This window comes from Embiotoca jacksoni, unplaced genomic scaffold, assembly GCF_022577435.1.
Source record: "Embiotoca jacksoni isolate LCO1_2020_lvr unplaced genomic scaffold, fEmbJac1.0.p SCAF_8, whole genome shotgun sequence".
Lineage (NCBI taxonomy): Eukaryota > Metazoa > Chordata > Actinopteri > Embiotocidae > Embiotoca > Embiotoca jacksoni.
This window is the reverse complement of record NW_027185436.1, coordinates 760,237-779,657: the sequence shown is the minus strand read 5'-3', so window position 1 is coordinate 779,657 and position 19,421 is coordinate 760,237. Positions and strand designations below refer to the sequence as shown.

The following is a 19,421-nucleotide window of genomic DNA, read 5'->3' as shown; positions in this document are numbered from 1 at the left end:
GAATTTTTCCAGAAGAAAATTGGTGCCTGTTGTGGCAGCAAAGTCAAGAAACTCACCAGCGATGGAAGAAGTTTGATGTTGATGGAAGTTTATCAGGTAAGGTTTCAGAGGTAGAATATACGATGTAAGAGAAATTTAAGCAGGTCATAAACAGGTCCGTTAGGAGATTGATGATGAAGAGGCAGGTTATTGTCAGATTTTTCACAGAATACACTTGTATTGGTTATAAGGACTGCAACTTCTGTGGTTGGGGAAATAAAAGCTGCTGCGTCGGAGGAGTTCAGGGAGGCCATGAATGGTTTTCTGGAAAACTATCAGATGACTGAGGAGTGCAGGGCTTTGTCCATGTCTACTTTGACTGCAGACATAGTCGAATGGTAGGAGGAAATTATGAGCAAGAAAAATGTCCTCTATGGAGAAGGAAATGCTGGAGGGCTAAGAAGAAGCATTCTCTCTGTTCCCTTTGTTCTGAAGAGGTCACTGAGGTGGTGCACGTGGTAAGGCATGAATGGGTGACTCCATCCTCAGACCTATTGTCCATGTGCCACAGTGTCCTTACACTGGACACTGAACCCCAAGTTCAGGTGAGCACCTTGCTTGGCAGCTCTGTCGTCATTGGTGTGTAAATGGATGAATGGGAGGCAAATTGTAAAACACCTTGAGACTACATTGGTGAAAAATTGCTATCTAACATTGACCATAACAACCACCTAATAAAGAACACCTTATAAATCTCAAACAATTGAAAGGCAGCTTTTGCTTTGAAAAACTAACAGCATCAGACACTTCTTGTTGCCTTGTGGAATACTGACAATTGCAAGATAAAGCAGAAGTAAGTGATATTAATATAGCAGGGTGAATGGTGGGTTTTTTTGTGTTTTTTTTCACTATTTCTTTCCCACCAATAGGTTGTAAAGGTGAATTCTGACCTGGAAATCTGCTGAAACAGAGTGAATATTTTATATATTTATATGTGTTTTTTTCTCTCCCCAATCCTAAAAAGGGGGTTGTTTTAAAATCGCTGTGAATTTTCTTGTGGATGAACACTGGTGATTTATATAATGAAATAAGAAAAGAAAAGAAAAGAAAAGAAAAGAATAGAAAAGAATAGAAAAGAAAAGAAAAGAAAAGAAAAGAAAAGAAAAGAAAAGAAAAGAAAAGAAAAGAAAAGAAAAGAAAAGAAAAGAAAAAAGGAAAACAGCTCATCACATGACCGCCCCCGTTATTTCCTGCAGCAGCAGCCTCTCCGCTGCGCTGCTGCCTGAGACAGTGAAGCAGCGGTGTGGTCGCTCTGAACACACGTTAACGGAAAGGAAAACCGCTCCGTACTTAGCGAAGGCCTCTGCTCACTGTAAACTCAGTTGCAGTCGTAGCGGCGACGGATATAAACACACACACTCACACACATATATATATATATACATTTATATATTTCTAAACCTTTTTTTTTTTTTTTAATTATTTGATTTGATAAGCCTTGTAAAGCGCTAGTACTCGTAATGGCGACAGCTGCGGTGTCTGCCCCTGCTGGCTGCGGCCCCAGCCCCGGGCCGGGAACCGAGCTGGTCCGCGGGCAGGCCTTCGACGTCGGGCCTCGGTACAGTAACCTCTCCTACATCGGGGAAGGCGCCTACGGGATGGTATGGTAAGTAAGTCTTGTCTTTACTCAGCCAGCGTTTTTACTTCTTGTTTAGCGCCGACTGTTTCGGAGCCGGACACAACATTAGCTAACTCGTACCTTTTTTTTTCCCCGTTACAAACAACAACTAAGTACATGTCATGTTTTTAGCTAGCAAGCAACAGTGTCAAAGCGATGTTATTAAATGAAGACGGCGTCTGATTGAAGGAGGATAAAAGAGGAAATCACGTCGCTGATCATGATGATCGACTCGAAGTCCGTACACCTGGAAGTGTGGTTTTTGTAGCTACTTTCATCTTATCAATGGTGAACAGGTTTAAATATCGGAAATTGTATTGATTCCTCTGCTAAGACGCACAGCGCCATTAAAATGACCAAAATCTGATCATTTCTCTGATATTTGAACACGGCGTGCGCAATCCTCCACTTCAAATCTGCAGCTGTTGAATCCACTCTGTGATGTTTCTTTTTTCTTTTCTTTTTTTATCTCCCAAACAAGTTTCCGATTATATGTGTAGGTATTACAGTGATCTGGCACCACACCAGATTTCTTTTTTCTACGCTCAGTCATCACCATAAAATGTCCACGTCCTCTCCTCCATGGTCGCTGTTAAACACTGTTTAGATTTCGGTGATATTTGCGTAATATGCCTGAAAAATGACTGTGGGAGTATCTCGAGGTTTTTTTTTCTTGGTACACTTGTGTCTGTATAGCTGCTGCTGCTGATGGCTGGTTACATGCTCCATATGAAGGAATTTATAGGAAAGAGCCACTCTGCAAGCAGTATTTTCTACCTAATGTGCTATCAGGGGGGTAGTAGAGAGCACACTCATCATGATTCAATGTCTTCATTTATTTGTGGTATATAGCTATCATCCTCTTTTATTACACACCTGTGAATTTTGCAGGCTAGTATTCATTCTCTTGGTTAACCTCAAAGACGTCAAAGTTATTTTGATGATTTGAACTGCATTTCACATAGTTTTTAGGCAAATCCGGCTGTAGCTGACCTAAAATGTGCACATTGTACCGTATTGCGTAATATATTATCGTTGCGTCAAACGGCAGCAAAAGCATTTCTTTTGTCTTGTGTGGTGAGAGGATCCGGGTTTTCTGAGAACATAATTTGACACGCAGTCTACCCAAAGTGTCGACGCACAGCAGGCTGTTGAGCATCTTTTTGCCTGCGAGCTTGAAAAAGCACCAAAAGCAACACAGCTGATGGTGTGATCCGCAGGCTAAAGACGACTGGTACACACTGTAGCTCAAAGCAAGCAGACCAGATGAAATACACTTCCCCATGTAAAGTCCCAGTGTTGTCAGGATGTCTGCAAGGTGACTGCAACCGTTAGTGTTGCAATCTGTAAAGTGACGGTAAACTATGAGTTGGGCTCCATAATGACAGCCTCCAATCAAAAGCATTTCCTGATATTAACCTCTAAGGACATTAATGCGGAGACAATCTTTTCAACGCATTGTTTGAGGTGCATTTATGACAGTCGATTAATTGTTTTCAAGTGATTCATAAAGAAAAAAATATTGAAATGCTAGCTTTGTCTGTATTCTTCTCTTTCATACTAGCCTCGACTGACTGTTCATGAGAAAGAAAATAAGCAATGTGAACGTGTCGCTGCATTCTGGTTGAGTGCAATGAACATTTGGCAATATTTGCTCATTATTGTTCTAAACTTACCAAATAATTCAAATCATTGATGCTTTTAGCCATATCTTTATCGTGTGTGTGTGTGTGTGTGTGTGTGTGTGTGTGTGTGTGTGTGTGTGTGTGCGCGTGTGTGTGTAAAAAAACAGTGAGGCTTACAACCGTTCAGTTCGTCTACAATTTTAGGCTTTTTGTCAGAGATCAAATGCTAGAACTCCCAATATTAATAATGATAATAATAATAAACTTTATTTGTATAGCACCTTTCATATAAGAAATGCAGCTCAAAATGCTTTACAGCAAGAGAATTACATGCAGTGTTTCACATAAAAACAGATAAAAAGGAACATTTAAAAATATAGAAAAGAAATGAGATGCATGAGAACGGATAAAATGCACACAAATTATACACAAATACAGTTCAAATATAAAATAAGCAATATGCATTTTAAAGGCACGGTGGTTCAAGTGCAAGCCAAAGTCGCAAGCAAAATTCCCATGTCTAGCTTATCACCTGCTAATTACAGTAAAGGGGGTTTTTGCCCTAGAAGTTAGCAACAATACATCAGCCCAACTTAGCTAAGCTTTTTTTTTAAGACTATTGTCATTTTAGTGCCAGTCCCAGAAGAAGAACACGTTGCTTTTGTATCTGTGTGGCGCTGTTAGATTCAATGCCAAACAGGAGGAACATGCAAGAGCGACCGCAGCTGGCAAAAGACCTGTCACATGGAACACCTTAAAAAAATAACATAAAAAAAGATGAGCTTGCAGTGCAAACTGTGCAGGTGAAGCAGATCATCCGTCTACCACAGCTCTGCACAGTCATTAAGGGTGAAGCACCGAGCGACAGCCCATCCACAGATCAATAATCAGTGGCCAGATGAAGTGAGCTTGATGTTGGTGTGCGGTACAGACAACAACCCTCCCCTAAGAAAAATGACCTCGTCTACAGCGAGGTTTTAGAAGTTGGACGGCATTTGTGTGTATGTTTTTATGTACGGGGTGGGGGTGATGTTTAATAGTCGAATAATAGTTCAATAGTTTTGCGCGGTCATCGAAAGTACTACCCGTCCCAAGTGTACAAAAACTAGTTCAACTCTTGTAGCGTTAGCTACTGGCTGAGACGGCAGCTCATCTCCCAAAACAGCCCTCAAACACCTCCAGCAGCAGCAGTAGAGGAATCAGTCATAGTGACGGATGTCTGTGGTCTTCTTTCTTTAGAAACTTCACTCAGTATTTTAACATCAGGAACAGGGCTGGGCGAGTTTTAATGATATATCGATACTTTTTTCTCGGTGATATGGAAAACGTCCATGTTGTGTTTTTCTATTCGTGTTAAGTACCACCTATAATGCCAATGTAGCACTAACTTTGTTTCTAACATTTGGTGGAAAAGTAGTGATGGGTGTCCATATCTGTTCCTGTTTTTTTTACATTTATGGTTTTGAGTCCATTTTATGGATAATTATTTGTCTTCAATGTAAATGTTCCAAAACTGCATGTTTTATCAAAAGTAAATATAATTTTCTACCCGTCACTTAGATGAATTTATTTAGTTGCTTTACTCTCAAAAGCTACGAAGAAAGAACATGCATGATGGGAAATGCTAATACATTTTGGTGGAGAGGACGGGCCAACGTGGAACTGCGCTTTCAACACACTGAGACTCGCCCTCCATCACGGCAATAAACTACATTAGTTACATGCAGCATTATTACAAAAGCAGGCCAAGAAATAACTAAACATAAGACACACAGTGAGCAGGAGAGCGAGAGAAGCCATCGCTAACTGTGGAGTGTCTCAGAGAAACACCCGTTTCTTTTAATATAGGCTACTTACTGCATATCATGTTTAATTTACATGTTTTGCAGCAGTATATTTCCTATCAGAATGGAAACCACGCCTTCTTATTTCATTTTCTGTGCAAATAAAAGTTTGTGACGTTTCACATGTAGCTTTGACTTACAAATAGATATTCGGCCCACTTCGGTGAAAATATTGACATGTTTATCGTATATCGCCCCCTCAGCCAATATATATTGGGATATGACTTTTGGTCCATATCGCCCAGCTCTAGTCTGGAATATTATTTATTTTAATGACATTTTTTTAAGTTCTCCCCAGTGAGATCATATTGAGTCTATGGGGACTAATTCTGTTCCTGAATTTACAATTTTTGAATAATAATGAAAACAAAAAACAATTCTCAAGTAATGAAAAACAACTCATCACAGTATGAATATGATTAAATTAGAATTTTATCCATATCCAAGATGGCTGCTGGATACAGAATGCCTACGTGAGCATATGAAAATTGCAGTTGAAATCCATTCAGTATTAGCTCTGTTTTACCAATGTTTTGTTATTATCGTTTTTCTTGCTCAGAGTTAATTTTAAAACAAATATTTGTCATTATTTGATATTATTCCAAAATTAGGTGAAAATGCATATTTTTATGCCAAATGACTGTCCACTTTACCACCACCCCCCACAGCACGCAATCCTTCTAGAAACATGGAGAAGGTTGTCATTTTAGTTTTGTTTACCATGTTAAATTTACTTGTTGACTACTTTACTTAATGTTGATTTTTTTTTTTTTTTAGTTTTCGATGCCCACTAAAAACATGCCAATAAGTAAACAAACTGGAGATAAAACAACTTATCAAAACTGCAAAAAATTTCTTTTCTTCCGTAATCATCATTGATGATATTTTCTTTTGTCTCATTTGAAGGTAATGAAAGATATTTTAAGGTTTGCACTATTATCAAGCCCCCCCAAAACAGCCATTTAAGCCATTTCTTACAAAAGCGTGTTGGACACTTTCACCATTTTCTAATCTAATTTAAGAATCAAGAAAATAAACAGCATATTAATAAATTATGGAAATAATAGTTAGGTTCAAGACTATTGGAAATAATTAATAGAAAAATAAACAATAACTGAATATATGAATTATATTGTAACCAATAGACCTGATTATTAAATGTAGTTTTGGTTTTCTCCTGATTACCGTGCTTAGAAATAGTTTGATTTCATGGGAAGTTTGGGTCACAGTTACCTAAATCCAGAGCTCCAAACCCTCCTTGGAAAATAATAATAATAATAATACTGTGCTCTCATGAAGCTTAATTTTCGGGTACACCTCAAGAATGAACCCGGCTGTTTAAGTTTGTATTAACCATGCTAACCCATGCATGCCCTACCTAAAACTTTGTTTACACAAATACAACACAGACTAATACTGGGCATGTCATCCTCTTAGCCAACAGTTAATGTTGAGATGCTACAAGTGGCAACTTGCAGGACGTTTTGGTTTTTTAGATTTGGATCTTGTTGCTGTGGTCTTTCTGCACAAAGCTCTCTAGACATCACTCGTCAGTCTAACTGTGTGGGCGGAAATGTGGCGCTTTATTTCTTGAACGTTTCCAAATAAAGTTTCAGTTTCTGTCACCTTTTAGTCATCTCTTCACCTAGACCTGCCATTAGTGATTCTGATAGCTACCTAGAGCATTCTTCGTGTTGTTACTGCAGATAGTACTTCCAGTAATGGGACTGTTTTTAACACCCCAATAAAGTTAATATTTTGCCGTACCCTTGAAATTTTGTCAGGTAGGTGGTGCTGTCTGTGACACATTAGTATTGGCATTAATAATTGGATGGATCAGGTTGCAATGCTACTTGTCTTTTAGTTCTAAAATGTTTTAATACATTTGTGCAGTGTCAGCTAATATGCTATTAACTGCAAGCTATGCTGCTCGCCCTCAGGAGCAGTTATTGTGAATCAGGAATTAGAATCTCAACCAACCATAGAAACTTATATGTATATATATATACAGCATGTTATTTCCTGTAATTATGAAATACAGCAACAGGTACAGGCCAGTCCATTATTTTTGACTACGGTTACTGGGATTTGAATTGTATTTGTTTAGATCCCAAATGATGCCATCATTTTTGAGCTGTCAAAATGACTACTTGTCCATGAAATATGACCCTTTTTTTTTTTTTCCAAACCTACACACACTGTCATCAATGTTCTTTATATAAAACGGTATGTTTTATATAAAGAAAATGTGTGATTTTTTTTTTTTAAGAATAGAAAGAATTTATTTTTAAACTACAATTATTCCTATCTTTATGATGAATATAACTTGTGGTTTTCACTCATGTTGCTGGTTATTAGTTGTTATAGTTACTTTGGTGTTGTGTCTGTATTTGTGGTGTGATCAGAGTGAGTGATGTGTCAGCCTCAGCCTCCTTGCACTTGTCTTGCTGTGTTGTGACTGAAACCTGTGGTCTTTGGTGAATTGGTCACGTTGGCATTGATGTGCAGCAGCCAGCAAAAATTGGTGCAGCGTGTACTTTACAAACTTGGTTTGCGTATGACATATTTGGAAAATCCCACTGGAAAGCTCGTCTTTGCCTGGATACACTAACTTATACTAACATATACTGGTATTGCCATATAAAGGCGTCCCTTGGGTTGCCATAAATAAGTAATATGAGTCTAGAAAGCTGACTGTACTCCCATATTTTATTTTAGCACCAAGCACCTTCTACGCCTAGACGTTTTTAAGAAAAGACGTAAAAGTCACAAATGTATAGTAAAAAATGTTTGGTTGTTTAAAACGATGTTGTTAGTAGAATATACATATAGCATTTTTATTTTATTTTTACTAGAGAACTTTTGTTACTGTAGTTCACAGATGCTTGCTGGGGAGCTGATGCACACACCTCCTAAATATCAACAATGTGTTAAATGCCTCCCGGCACCGGCAGATCAATATATCTGTCAAGAGACTGTTTTGAAGAACAATAAATAGTAATGTCAGCACATATATCAATATCTGCTTATGTGCAGGCTTGCCTTAAAGGGAAATTTCTCCACCTTTTTATGTGGATATCTTATTGGTGCTGATAGTAAATGTTGTCAATTGAAGTAATACCTTTCTCTTTGTTGCTATATTTACAGAAACCTGAGGTTTGTCTGGGTTTTCCTTCTCGTGGACCCACTGCCTGCATGTTGGCACATTGTGCTGACCCAAAAAAACAACATATTTTCTAATTCATCGCTATATGTGTGATAAACACATTTTAGAAAACGTAATGAATAACCAAAATTATTTGATTTTCACACACCATGCATTCACTCGGCACGTCAATATTTGATCTATTAGATTATATGGATGGGGTTCTTCCTATGTGTTCTTATACATGTCTTAACAGTCCTTCTGAATCTGATCCACATGTCCATAATGTTGTATGGAGTCGATCATCACCACAGAAGCATCAGACAACACGCTTGTTTGTCTGAACTCCTCCTTTTGACAATGGATTTATGAAGCCAAAACCATGCTCTGCTTCATGGTTAGCCGCTGGTCAACAAACTTTCGGTTCTGAGTGTCATTTTTGTGTCTTTTTTAACCGTCTTTCTGAGAAGCTGAATAATGATACAGGGAGTCGGTATCCATATAATACGCTGGGTTACAAAATCCGGTTGCCTGTCGACGGTGAGGTATGTCTGTCATTTACAGAATAGGCCTATTTTTGAATTCAATAGGCTCTTGGAGACGTTAAGGGTGCTCATGTCAGGGCTTTCCAGTGGCTGACGCTGCGCAAATTGTCGGAGCACCGAGCCTCCTCACACGAGCCTCAGTTCGTGCACACCCTGCGCTTATGCAATGGCAAAAATCCTGTTACACCGCTGTGATGATGTTCAGAAGCTACCATGGCATACTCTGCCGCCCACGTGGACAGTTAGATCATGAGGGAATGCAGATGGAGAGGTTTGTGTTTGTAAAAGTTTTTTCAGATTGCACCTTTTTAGTCCTGGTGTTTCTGCCTCTCCTTATTGGTTCGGACAGTAAAGGCTAGTTATCAGGCACTACCATGGTTAGGAGCCCCGGATCTGGGAAGATAATATGTTGCATGGAATATAGGCTTTTTGTTATTGGCCTTCTGAATTGTGCGCACTGTCCTTTTTCTCTCGGGTCTTTTTATGCCCTGGCTGTCAATGACACAGTTTAGACACTAATGGTATCAGGCTAAGATACAATATACTATGTTGAAAAAAACAACAACAAAATGTTTTGTCTCTTTTTCTGGTTGTTCAGACAAATCCAAAACCGTCACTGCTTTTACCAAAAGAATTTCCTTTAACCGGCAACTTGTTTTGCATGTGCGCTTGTAAAAGTTATGAATATTTTAAAATGACGGTTTTGTATATCCTCATAATGTAGCACAGTGTTGACATCGTTACTTCGCACGTTCTCTGTTAGCCCTAAAACAATTTTTTTTGGTGCCCAAAGAAATATATATTATATTAATATCATCCACATGCGACAATTACTCGACTTTTGGCTTGAACTAACTATTATTAGTGGGAGAATCTTTAGAACCCTAAAAATGAACATTGCAGCTGAATTTAATGTGGGTCGGTTACATCATGTCCAATAGCCAGTCTGCCTTATAAGGTTAGTATTGTCACAGATAGAGTTCCAGCAGAGCTTGTTGAGACGTAACTGAAGTCTGACCCTGAAGTCATGTGCCGATTTTACAAAAGCAAATTAGGGCTGCAGTTAATGAATAATTTAATTACAATCTACTTTCCAGCTAAGGAATGTCTGAAATTTTTTTAATTATGTAAAATGACAGTAACAGGTGATTCTTCATACAACTTGTGTCCATCAGACGGTTAATCACTTAAAGATTTTCAATTAACTACATGTACAACACAGAAAGCAGCAAAATCCTCACGTTTGAGAAGTTGTTTTCTAACATCTTTCAGTGAAAAAAAACTTTATTGAGATTTAGTTATATAAGCCTCTGCTAGAGTACATGTATGCAGTAACTGTACTCTCTGGTAATTTGATTTGAGTTTACTTTTACTATCCTAAAAAATAAAAAGTTGTGTAAAATTTGTATACTTTGGAACATTCACCCGAGGAAATATTGTTTTTTTCCCATCACTGATGGCTAATATGGTCATCAAGTTGTGTGGTAATCATTTCATCTTCAACCAGAATTCCCCCCTTCGCGCCCCCCCCCCCCCCCCCCCCCCCCCCCAGTTATTCTGGCTCCTTCTAATCTTGATATTCAGTCTTTAACCTGCCTGATTCTTAGCTGTTGCCGACCCTCTACCTCATTCTGCTGTGAGCCATCCTCTTGAAATACCACCATGGCGCCCATCTCCATGGCAACCCCTCTGCCTCTGACATCAGTACCACCACTCCACAGCCAATGGGAGAGTGAGGGAAAGAATGAGAGCCTTGACACTCTGAAATCCTGTTGTGCAATTCAGGAGATGTAATTTGTGTAATTTGGGTGGTTACGCCTGTCAAGACAAGCGTGATGACTTCTGGTTCAACAAGCAAAAATATTCATGCACTCTGGTGGCTTGTTGCACTGAAGCTGGTATCTGGGTCATCATAAGGGTGCATTTGATCACCGCTGTGCTTTTGAACGTTGGCCTTTCACTTGTTGCATCTAAAAAATTCTCAGGAAGTGTTAATGACATTTGCATAAACCTTTCTGCTGCACTTAGGCCTACATGATGTTGATTATGCAACAAATCACACGACACCGAGTTTATTTAAGATCAAATTTACCTGAAAGCTGAAGTGGTCCGGTCTGAATGTCTTTGATTGTATTTCTTGGTCCCATTTTTTAAAGATATGCTTAATCCTCACTCCCCAGAACCCTTATGTCTTTGCTGGGCTCTGCAGTGCGAGTATTTCATGCACATAAAAATAAAAGCCTCCTGCCGACACATCAATGGAAAATGGTTTTGCGAGACCCAGAAATATTTCATTTCAAATAATTTAAAAAAAAAAAAACCGGGCAACTAGCAAATCAAGACATTTGAAAAGTTACAGTGTGAATATTTGCAATTTTTGTTTGATTGAACAAATGAGTAATTTCAGTCTTCAGATTATTGTCAGTGAAAAATACATTTTCATGAGTTTTTCTTCAAAGCCCAAGGTGAAATCCTCAAATGCCTTTGTTTTTTATTCAGCTATCTTAAAACCAAAAAAGCTTCAGCTTGTCATGAAATAATGCAAAGTATTACCGCAAATGCTCACAACTGAGATGCTGGAGCCAATTAATGGTCAAAGCATTTGTGACGACATCCCAGCTGTCTGATTGATTTTCTCACTGATTTTCTTTCTTGAAGACCCAAACTGTTAAATTAACTAATTGTTTCAGGTAGGTATAGGTCTAACTAAAACTTGAGTTTTGGGTCCTGGATTAGGTCAAGTTTGAGGTGAAGGGTTTGGTCCACACCTGAGAACTGCAAGTTATACAACAGTTACATATGAGAGTAGCGGTGCACATACAGACAGAAAATAATACAAAATAAAAAAAGACAGGTTATTTGTAGAGGAGCTGTTGGATTTTAGATATAGCCTACTTTACAGTGTTTGTACTTGTGTGGGTAAATTCCCACTAAATTCCCCACTGATGTGCTTTAGCCAGCAGACGTGTATTTACCTTAAATACTCACACAAAGAGAAATCATTACTGACTGATGTAACAGTTGGAGTTGGCATAGCTTTATAAGGTTGCAGGTTAAGGTAATGTGGAAAAAATGACCTGTCTGACTTGTCTTAAAGTGTCATCCTTGCGTAGCTTGTCTCTTTTAGTGTGGTTCTCCGCATTCAGTGTGTGCTGTTGTAATTCAGTTGATTGTGTGTAGCAGGTTTTCTTTGGGTTTGAGGTAAATTAACAATATGCATTTAATCGGATGTGATGCTAACTGTTACGATAAAAACGGAGATGTTTAAACTGACTTGGCCGTGTTGCTATTAAAGCCTATTGTCCAATCCAGTTGCTATCTGAAGAAATGAGGATGAAATGGTTCCAGCTTTACTCTTATTGATTGAAAAGCCTGCCTCTGTAAACGGAGATGATGAATCTCTACTCACTCGAGTCTAAAGGAATATGAAAACATGTGACACGTAGGTCACGTGACACCCGTTACAAGAGCAAATGGATTGTTATCGAATTTTGTTGAAGAATATGTGTATATTTTGTAGTTATTAAATGTGCCTTAAATACAGATAATATCAAACAACTATAGAAAAATATATTTTGATTATGTATTAATCATTTTAGATATTTTCAAAGCAATATGGCAAATGTTTGCTGGTTCTACCTTCTCAAAATGGGAATATTTTATACCTTTGTTTGTCATATATCATTATATACACAAAAGGATCAATCAAATAATGTAGGAAATATATTGCAAACTAATTGATATGATTGTTAAGATGGAGTTTCCCAATAGAAATCATGTAGCTGAGGTGATAAGCCACCTGGATCTTGTGACTTCTGAAATCTTTCATCAGTTTTGTTGCAAATGACTGCATAAATATATATAGTATGATATTTGCAGGTTAAAATAGCACCTTTGCTCTTTTTTTTAACCTCAAAGTTAATTATTTATTTAATTAGAGTATAGCATTTTTTCTTTTATGATGCCAGCAGAGGGGATGGTTATTACAGGTGTGGCTGTTACCTCTGTAAGAATACACTCCAGGAGACTAATGTAAATCTGGACACAGAACTGTGACATTGAGCAGATATATAAATTGATATCAAACCTCAATGCATGTGTGCAAAGTGCCAGAAGGGGAAAGTTACTTCCTCAAAATTTCTTCATGGTCTGTTGCTGATTTCTGGGCTGTGGTGAATCGTTTTCATTGCTACAAGATGAGTTGGCAATAATTAGAAATAAATTAAGTTTTTAAGATATATTCTGTCGCTGACAGATAAAAATTGACTTTTTTCTGGGTTGGAGCAACAACTCCTCAAGTTTTTACAGCCAAACCAAATTCCATGCGCACCGAACTATCAACCGCCCAAACCGAAGAGTAATTTTATCCAAAAGTTTTCTTAACTTTTAGCTCAAACTATCCCAAAATATGTTAACATTTTTTAATTCTTAGTGATTTTATAATTCACGCGCATTACTTTTAAACCAATGGTGAATTACTTTTTAAATGTCATGGCCTGTTATTCATGAGAAGCTGGTTACAGATAATGAACGGGGGGTCACAAACTAAATATTTTTTCACCATAGCATTTCTGTTTGTCTTTGTTGAATCTGTAAAGCAACTTTTTTTTTTTTTTTCACCAAATGCCCGCTATTTTTAAAAATTAATATCTCTGATCTAATTGTTTCTACTTCTCGCTGCTCCCATTCCTTCCGTTTCTGACAAATTATCTATCGCTTGTAGAGATAATATCTGATTTATCTCAAACCGAATCTTCTATTCCATTAATGTCTGGATGTTAAACTTCATTTACAATGTCGAGCTCTCACCGTGATGATTGTCACTGGAGAATGGATTTTTTTCAATGGAGAAAAGATGTAGAAAAGGTGAAAGGTGCATGCAGTTTGGAAAGCTTAAAACACAAAGCCTATTTCTTGCAGTGTGCTACTTTTCCAGATCTGTGGCTTTATGGCCTTTACTGCATAGAACAACTCTGCAGTGATGAGGAGAGGCAGAGACACTATCGTTACGTTTTATGAACCAAGCCTTTATTTGCTGTTCTGGGGGCAGAAAACAATGTACCGAAAATTTGGATAACTGTAGTAAGTGTAGGGACCTTCACGACACTTTAACTGATAACGGTAACGTAATCACTCGTTGGCGGGCACTTCACTGTTACTGTGGCTATGTGCTCGTAAGGTTACTTTTTTTACACTCTCTAAACAGAGACAGTCTCGGGTCCAAGTTGTTGAGGGTTTTTTTTCTTGGTTTTTCTTCCTGTGAATTAATGACTAAAGAATACAACTATTTTGGGGTAGTCCTGCATTTTGCAATAATCAGGGAAGCATACCAGGCTTGCAGACCACCACAAAACTAGTTAGAATGTAGAGCTCATTCTATCCTTGGGCCATGCAAGCTTCAATGAAAAACTCTTAAAGTCAAAATTGCTTCTTGTGATTAGTATACACATAAACAGGAAGTGTATTTGAATATAAAAAAAAGAAAAAAGGGAGACGCAGCCAGATCTGTTATCCCAAAGTGACCAAATATTTTCAACAATCAATCAATACACCCTAGACATCAACATGACTGCTTTGAACAATCCATTGTTTTTTAAAGACGCATGCTTTAGAGATGATCACATCTTCACACTGTTAAAAAATTTAAATGAGTTTCAACCAGAATGAGAAAACTGTGTAGTGCGAATAATATGATACAGGCTCAACACCAAACATCAAATGTAGAACATATCTTAGAATAATAAAGCAATTCACATAATAAAAGCACTAAATCTTCCATTGTCAATTTTGGAGTTAGAGATTTTTTTTTTTGGACTTGTACTTCAAAATAATAGATAAACAGTTGTCATAGTTGTTGCAGATAAATTCACCCATTGAGAAGCTGACAAACTATTTCATCTCCAATAAATATATAAAATTATAAAGCAAAAATCAAACGGAAATGTCTTAAATAATAACCTATGATGTATTAAACATCTTAGTCGACATTGATTTTGTCTGTATTTACATTTTCAGTCATCAGTAGATCTCTGGAATGATGTCAGTAGGACATCATAATTCAGGGTTGTATTGAAAATGAGAGCAAAGATCCAGAAAGTCAGTAAAACACACAATCATCAGCAATATGACTTGCTGTCACTCTACATTAGTAAATTAGATCAGTCCTGTAGAATTCACTGAAAGCAGCAAACACCCTTCAATCCTACAGTACTACTTTATGCACCCAAAAAAACCAACTCCTCACTGCAAGTCAGCCTGTGAGTGTTATTTTGAAGCCTGACACTTACAGTCATGCTGCCTTCAAAAGCCTTTGACTCTGCGATGTCTGTCTACGTTGTGCCTGGATGTTCATATCTTTACTTCCTTGGCACGGGTTGCCCTTAAGCACAGTGAGCTTTTTCCCCCTTCTTCCTTCTAAACCCTACCCCTTGAACATTGTCATGGTTACAGTACTATTGCATAACCCAGCAGCTGCAGAGAGGAGCCTTGTATTCCCATCTCCATGGAAATGGACCCCTCCTCCCCGCAACACACACACACACACACACACACACACACACACACACACACACACACACACACACACACACACACACACACACATACACAGTGCCCAGTGCTCCTTCCTGGGCACTGAGTTTGCTCAGAAAACAAACTCAGAAGCAAAAAAAAAAAGAGGATAGACATCTCAGGGAAGATTCTCTCCAAAATACACGATTGCATAAAAAAAAAAAAAAAAAAAAAAAAAAAAAAAGACAACAATGTAGTTATTATTGTTATCAGGGCATATTTATTAAAATAGGGAGGGCAAAGACTAATAGGGAAATCTGTTACCCCTTTACATTTATGAAAGCTACCTTCAAAGATGGGAATCAGGGTTCTTGTCACTACATTTATCGGAAATGATCAAGGTTCATTGTACGGTGACTGTTTCCTTATTTTGTCTATTTGAAGTGTTGCTTTTGATTTATCATGCAATTTAGATCATTCCTGAAAATGTTGATGCATGCCTTCAGCTAGGGCTGCAGCCAGTCATCATTTTCATGCCACATTTTCTTTTCAGAAATGTCTTGCTTTGGGCGACCAAATATCTGAAACCCAAGGGACAGACCGTCCAGGAGGTTTTGTTTTTACTGTTGTTGATTTTTTTTTTTATGGGTTTTTTCAGGCAGTTGTCTCAAAAAGTTTTGTGTTTTTTTTCTTTCTTTTTTAGGGGGGAAATTGCTTGAAATTGCAAGTATGTAATCACATCCTATGATTAAAAAAAAAAAAAAAAAAAAAAAAAAAGCATACTCTACATAACAGAAATAGGTGAACATGTTTTTTTTTTTAAATATTTTGTAAACCTAAAAATCATGAGTTCACAGTTATGAAAATATTCCAGAGTCAAAAAAAGTGACATAGCTTTACAAAATGATATATTAAAATGACTGTAATATGGAATGCATTGGTTAGATCCCTTGTAAAAGTAAGTGCTTTAAATGCTTTCTAAATCATGTAAATTGCACGCTTAAAAATATGTTATCTCTTACAACTAAGTGTGCATAAAACTCATGTAATTTAACACGTACTCAAAGGTAAGAGTGATGCAAGGAAGTGCGATGATTGGTAGCCTAATTCTTGTTGGAGCACATATCCCATAAACCCTGCCACCGCCCGTTTTGCCTCTTTTTTTTTTCTTTTCTGGTTAACCGCCGTGGTATCTGTTTTTATGACTAGTGGAGAGGTTGCCCTGTTAACTTTTAATTAGATAATAAAGTAAGTTTTGTTTGGAAAGGCTTAGTTTGCGCCATGGGGCCTTCAGCAGGTTTTCAATTGAGTATGTTTATTGCAGGGAAGTCGCTTGATTAATACTTTACATTAATACTGCAGATATTAGTGGGATTTTCATCAGTACTGGTTGGTTTACCAATTCATCTGTCATACCCGCTTTTTAATTCCAGAATGGTGTTAATTACTGTGCCATACTGTGCAGTGTTAAAAAAATTGCTGTACCTTTTACATTAGGCAGCAAAGTATACGTTATAGAACTTGAACTTCCATTTTGGTTCCCCGATGGCTCCAAAGTGCTGTGTTTTAAAACACAACAATTAATAACTCGCAACGAATTATTTTTTAACGGAAAAACACCATTGCGCACAATAATTTGTGACACAACCATTTTGTAAAAGAAATGATTGTACAGGTACAATATTAGACTACAAAACAGCACAGTGGTACACTAGCAAGCAGTGTCTGCATAGCAAAGTCTGTTACACTTCTAAGTCTTAAAGTTAGACTTGAAATTTGACCAAAAAGTGCAGCACAGTGTGCTCTACAAAAAAAAACATCTTGCACCATAAAAGTCCACGATGATGGATTATCTGGCATTTTCACTTTTTTGAAAAAACACATTTTTGACCTCTCTACCTAAACCGAGGGTCTGATTGCTTCCATATTTTCTGTGGCTCATGATGAGACCAAATTTCAAGTTGCATAAGGCTTGTATTTTATTTGGTTTTCAAGATATTGCCCAATAACCTTCATGGGGAGTGAGGCTTAGCAAGCAATTGATCATAACCCATTGACTGTATGTCCAGTCATCATAAATCCTGGGAGATATTTTCAGCCCAGGCTTGGCCTAGCTCGAGACCAAGGCAGCTAAAGTAGGCACAGTTTTTACCTCCACCTTATCAAATAATGCATAAACACATTAGGCCAGTTTTGTTAAGATGTTTTGTTTGCGAGTTAACATCATGCACGATAACATTTAGCTGTTTCAGAAGTTTAGTTGACACTGTACCAGTGTCTTGTTAAGATTTTAAGATACAGTATCGTCTGTGCCAATATGGCTCTGACCTGGATCAGATTTGAGCTCTGGTGATGTCCTGTAGCTTCCTGTTTCTCTGGAAGCAATGGTATCTACTCGCGTAGAGCAGTTACATGAAGAACTATTTACTTTCCTCCCACACACACACATTCCTTTCAAACAAGTGGAAAGGAAGGTCACTCATCTTTCCCTTGCAGGAGGCTGGCACAGTCATGTTTATGTTTCAGTCCCTACACCGCCATCACTATAGCAACTCATTTTCTTATTTTGTCCCACTATGTGGGTGTTTTTCAGTCATTTCTGTTGTTTGTAAAGTGCAGAAATAAAACCGTGCTTGGCTGGATGTAAATGATGGACTAAAGAACCAAAGGAAACGTGAAATATTGCAGGTTTTCCCAATTTGTCAACCTAAAATACAGCTGTATTGCACAACTTTGCGAACTGGCAAGCAAGTTGCAACAGTTTGGGATCAGATGAGCTGGCAGTAGTAATTTGCATTTTCTTGGCAATACAAGTTCCATTGTATTTTGTTCAGATGGTTCCATTTCTGCGCACTGGAAATTTTGCATACCAAACACCAAACTGTAAATTGTCTTTATTGCAGACAAAAAGTAAGTGAGTTGAAGTTGTGTTATCACATTTAAAACCTCAAGGATCTTTAATATTCAAGAACCCAATCATTTCATTTACTCTACAAATGATGATTGACTATTTAATTGTAGGTCACAGCATGTGAAGCCAGGCAAACACCCTCGCATCTTTTTACTGGATGTAGAAGACAATACTGCGATGACGTAATATTTGTGGCTCGGGTTGGTACACAAGATTCCAGTTTTAAACCTTGGCGTGGGAATCCAAAATATCGCCGACAGAGTGAGCGTGAATGGGGTGAAATAGCCATTAAACGTGAAGGGAGCCACATATTCAACAGTAGACATGTCTGTACCTGGGATTGTGTGGAGGAGGTGTCTCAACACAGGCAAGGCCAAGAATTTACATCGGAACTAAACAATTAGTGTGTTGCGTGTAGGCACAGTCAGACACATAGTACTCACACTTTTAAAACAAACCCTCCTTGTTTGAGTGCGGGTTCAGATTAGGGTCGGTGAGATTTTGATCTTGGAAAGTGATGTTCACAAATAATTCTCAGCATTAGAACTTCGATTTTGTACATGCTTGTAAACGATTTGCGGTTGTAAAACTTTTTTTTAATATATTTGTATAAGTGTTTTCTTGAACATTTGTGTTCAGAAAACTGTAATGAATAATGGAGCATTTCATTCCTGCCTGTTGTGTATGTATGCAGCGTGTAGTTCCTTTGCTACAGATTTAGACACCTGCCTTACCTTAGAATACCAGCAGCAAAACGGCATGCGTACATACACAAGCAACCTTCAGCAAATATAATAAAACCCACGTGGGTCACGAGAGATGGCGTCTACCATCTTGTAAACTTGCCATCACAGCAGTGACACAACCTTAGAAATGAGTCGCAACTAAACCATGTGTGCGCCTGGGCGCGTCCCAGATGTGCTCCGATGCTTAAATAAATAGCCCTACAGCCCTGCTTATATTTAAACTAATTAAACTGTAAAGTAACCAGCCCCCCCCCTGCTTAACCAGATCCCCCCGCCCCCCTCCTTAACCAGCCCTCCCTCCTTAACCAACCCTCCCTCCTTAACCAGCCCCCCCCCCCCCCCCCTTAACCAGCCCCCCTTCGCTCTACTCGCAGCAGATGGAGGAGGAAAGAGGACAGGAGAGATTTGACTGATGTTTGTGTTCTTCATTCTTTCTTA

The 19,421-nt window shown here is 38.1% G+C and overlaps 1 protein-coding gene across 1 annotated transcript in view; it reads left to right on the top strand.

Annotated features, from left to right (window-relative positions):
• Positions 1 to 1,254: 1,254 nt before the first annotated feature.
• mapk1 (mitogen-activated protein kinase 1) overlaps positions 1,255 to 19,421 on the top strand; it is a 30,863-nt gene continuing 12,696 nt past the window's right edge. The window contains exon 1 of the mRNA XM_069178071.1: positions 1,255 to 1,645. Coding sequence (XP_069034172.1) covers positions 1,500 to 1,645 — 146 coding nt within the window. The 5' untranslated portion in view covers positions 1,255 to 1,499. The remainder of the gene's footprint in view (positions 1,646 to 19,421) is intronic.